General features: G+C 55.5%; 1 protein-coding gene across 1 annotated transcript; it reads left to right on the forward strand.

Moving 5' to 3' along the window:
- The first annotated feature begins 1,019 nt into the window (after positions 1-1,019).
- LOC115917090 (zinc finger protein 501-like) lies at positions 1,020-3,308 on the forward strand. The gene is made up of 2 exons (XM_030970822.1): positions 1,020-1,158; positions 1,312-3,308. The coding sequence occupies exons 1-2, from the start codon at positions 1,062-1,064 to the stop codon at positions 2,400-2,402; spliced, it is 1,188 nt and encodes a 395-aa protein (XP_030826682.1). The 5' UTR covers positions 1,020-1,061; the 3' UTR covers positions 2,403-3,308.
- Positions 3,309-3,930: the final 622 nt, after the last annotated feature.

Genomic DNA, 3,930 nt, shown 5'->3' on the forward strand with positions numbered 1-3,930 from the left:
GTGTGATCCCAGTCGCTCCCTTTTCAACCCCAATATGATCCCAGTAAGCTCCAGTTTGATCCCAGTCACATGCCAGCCCTCCCAGTGTGGTCCCAGTATAATCCCAGTTGCTTCCAGTCTCTCCCAGTATGGTCCCAGCTGCCTCCAGCATGGTTCCAGTTGCTTCCTAGATCAGCCCAGTCAGTCCCAGTATGATGCCATTTGCTGCCAGCGTGCTCCCAGTTGCTCCCAGTCAGGCCCAGTATGGGGGATGATGTGCAGGGTGTGTTCCCAGTCGCTCTCAGATCCTCCCAGTATGAGTCCAGTCCCTCCCAGTATGATCCAAAGATGAGCCCAGTGTGCTCCCAGTCCCTGCCAGTATGAACCAGTTGTGCTCCACATGGTTCCAGTTGCTCTCTTTCACCCTCACTTTTGTTCCAGTCCCTCCCAGTATCTCCCAGTGTAGCCCAGTTCCCTCCAGCATGTTCCCAGTCACTCGTCTCCCAGTTGGGTTTTTGGGGGGATGTTTGGAGAATGAAGAAGTGCAAGGCTGAGCGGAAAAGGCCCCTCGGGGGGACATCGGGGCTGGCGGTGGCGGCTGCCGGCAGAGGCAGCCTGGAGGAGCAGAGCCCTGTGTCCCCCAGGAGCCCAAAGTGGGGAGCCCAGAGAGGGGGGAGCGCCGCCATTGGCGGGAGCCTCAAGAGCCTGGAGAGGGGCAGGGGGGACTCCTTGGAGCCGCTGCAGCCCAGAGCAGAGAATGAGGGGAGAAGGGAGCCCGGGAGCCCAAAGAGCCCCGGCATCCCGAAATGGGGAGAGCCAAGAGGGGGGAGCTTTTGGCATTGCTGGGACTGCCAGCAGCCTGGGCAGGGCGGGCACCCAGGAGAAGGGGGACCCCCAATCCAAGCGTGACCCCAGCAGCTGGGACAGGGGGGAACCCCCGAACACCAGAGGGGAGGGACCAGGGACGGGGAACTCCTGGGAGGCTTTTTCAGGGCTGAATCTTGGTGTTTGGGAGGTTTTCTGGAGCCCAGATGGCCGGTGACTTGTAGAGATGGACTTGGGCAGAGGGACCTTCAAACTCAATGTGCTCATCCCTTGTTTTCCCCAAACCAGGATTTCCCATTGCCAACCCCTGGGAGGCTGCGAGGAAGAGGAAGATGCCCCGGGACACTGAGGCAGGTGAGGAGGAAGTCAGTGCCCCTTTCCCCTCTGTGCTGCTCCATCTCCCAGCCCAGCACGGCCCCGGCTGCAGCACAGCCCTGGGGGGATCTCCTTGCCCTTGCCTGTGGCACGGAGGCAAATGCCATCGTGTCCTTGTCCTTCCTCCCCCAGAGCAGGAGCTGAGCATGGAGAGCAGGGAGGACAAATGCCCGCGGCAGAACCTGGTGGAAGAGGCCGTTTTGAGCGGCTCCACGGCGCAGGAAGCCAACGGGGAGGAAAAGGCCCGGAGATGCCGCACGAGGAGGGGCTGCAAACGCAGCTGGCGGGGATGTGAGGGGGAAAGAGCCAGCCTGGGCCGGGAAGGCGGCCGGAGATGGAGCCAGAGCTCGGAGCTGGTGCTCCATGAGCAGCTCCATGATGGGGAGAAGCCCCACACGTGCGGGGAGTGTGGGAAGAGCTTCAGGTGGAACTCCAAGCTCATCGAGCACCAGAGGATCCACACTGGGGAACGGCCCTACGAGTGTAAACAATGCAGGAAGAGGTTTCAGACCAGCTCCCATCTCCTCAAGCACCAGCGCACGCACACAGAGGAGAGGCCCTTCCGCTGCCCTGACTGTGGGCAGGGCTTCAGGCGAAATGCCCATCTTGTCATGCACCGACGCATCCACACTGGGGAAAGGCCCCACGAGTGTGGGGAGTGTGGGAAGAGCTTCAGCTGTAGGTCCCACCTGATCCACCACCAGAGGACCCACACTGGGGAACGGCCCTACGAGTGTGGGGAGTGTGGGAAGAGCTTCAGGCAGAGCTCCAACCTGATCAGCCACCAGAGGACCCACACTGGGGAACGGCCCTACGAGTGTGGGGAGTGTGGGAAGAGCTTCAGGAAGCATTCCAACCTCACCCTCCACCAAAGGATTCACACAGGGGAAAGGCCCTACGAGTGTTCCAAATGTGGGAAGGGGTTTCAGAGCAAGTCAGATCTGCTCCGGCACTATCAGGTTCACCTAGAGGAGAGGCCCTACGAGTGTGATAAATGCAGGAAGAGGTTTAAGAGCAGCTCCTGTCTCCTCCGGCACTATCAGGTTCACACAGAGGAGAGGCCCTTCCAATGCCCCGACTGTGGGAAGGGATTCAAGTACAATTGCACCCTCGTCAGGCACCGGCGCATCCACACTGGGGAGAGGCCCTGCGAGTGTCCCCAGTGTGGGAAGAGCTTCTCCTGCAGCTCTCACTTGACCCAACACCAACGGAGGCATCAGTAAGGGAAGCCCTGTGAGTGCCCTGAGTGCGGGAAGAGCTTCATGTGCTGCTCCAGCTCCATCCCCCACTGGAGGAGCCACGCTGGCCAGACCCAAGGTGAGCCACATTCCCTGTGATCCATGTTGGGAACACACCTGGCTGCTTCTCCTTTTGATTTGGCCTTAATTTTTTTCTGATCCATCTTCATCCCTTAAAAACAGCCAATACTGGGTTAAATGAATGATATTGATCAAACATGCCTGAAGTCCCACCATTTCACAGGTGTTTGAGGGGGAATTCAGGATTTGGGGACACATTCTGTGTGGAGTGCCCTTGTAGCTAAGAGGCAGGAATTTGATCTCACCCTTCTTGTGTTGCTAAGAACTCCTCCCTTGACCCAAACCCGAACTCCAGCCCTGGGATACGCTATAAAAACCCCACGACCCTGCCTTTGCCCTGTCTTTCGGGGTCAGAAATGGATTCTTGAGCTCTCTGAAACCAAGACCAATCTCGTTCATTCCCAGCACGGGCAGCTGCAGCCTCCCTGGCCACCATGAGCTCTGGAGAATGGGGGCAGCCAGTGAGGACAGGTCCTGCATTGCAAGATAAGTGTGTGTTCCATTTGCCATCTGTCAGAGGTGGGGCAGTTATCTTCTGATCACTGGGCAGTTTATCTCTTCCACAGCCAATCCTCCCTCTGGGGAGATGTGTTCCCTGAATAGGCCATTACTTATTAATTATCTGCTGTTAATGGGCCATTGAGTGTCCCTGCATGGCTGATAAAATGACATTGTGCCACTGGGCAATGCTCCACCCAGGGGGAGGAGCCAACCATTCCTACCTGGATAGAATCTGAGGTTTGGAACAGCACAGCAGCCTTTTTCCACTGGATTCCCAGAGGAAGGAAGATTCCCAGGCCCATCTGCAGCACCCCTGGACCTTCAGAGGAAACCTCCACCCTTCTCCAGGATCCCTGCTCCAGCAGAACCACACCTGGCACTGCAGGAGGGCTGCAGCCACCATTGACTGGGACTGCTGCCAACAGCCTGACCCACAGGGTGTTGGGTCCTGTTCTGACTCTGTCTGTGTTTTTTTTTCCTTTGTACTACTGCATTTATATTTTTAACTTTTCCTAAAAAAAGAACTGTTATTCCTGCTCCCACATCTTTGCCTGAGAGCTCCTTAACTTCAAAATTATAACAATTCAGAGGGAGGGGGTTTACATTTTTCATTCTAGGGGAGGCTCCTGCCTTCCTTAGCAGACACCTGGCTTTTCAAACCAAGACTATAACAGAGTTACTTTAACACCACAAATGTAAAATCCATTTTAATATCTGCAAAAAGCCAATATTATGTGTCCATAACAATAAACCTCTTGCTGAGTGATGGTAGATGTCAAAGTAACTTTGTTGTAAAGATATAGTTTTTATTTCTTTTGTTAATTAAGTTTAGTGAAATATCTGCTTGTGTTCAAATGCCTGCTTGGATGGGATAACATCCAATGCACACAGGATGAGGACACCTGTACAGATCTGCCAACTATCAGCACTC

Source organism: Camarhynchus parvulus, unplaced genomic scaffold (genome assembly GCF_901933205.1).
Source record: "Camarhynchus parvulus unplaced genomic scaffold, STF_HiC, whole genome shotgun sequence".
NCBI lineage: Eukaryota > Metazoa > Chordata > Aves > Passeriformes > Thraupidae > Camarhynchus > Camarhynchus parvulus.

Coding starts and splice junctions, on each gene's coding strand:
- LOC115917090 (XM_030970822.1), top strand. CDS start 1,062: ATGTGCTCATCCCTTGTTTTCCCCAAACCAGGATTTCCCATTGCCAAC. Junction 1,159..1,311: donor GCCCCGGGACACTGAGGCAG/GTGAGGAGGAAG, acceptor TTCCTCCCCCAG/AGCAGGAGCTGAGCATGGAG.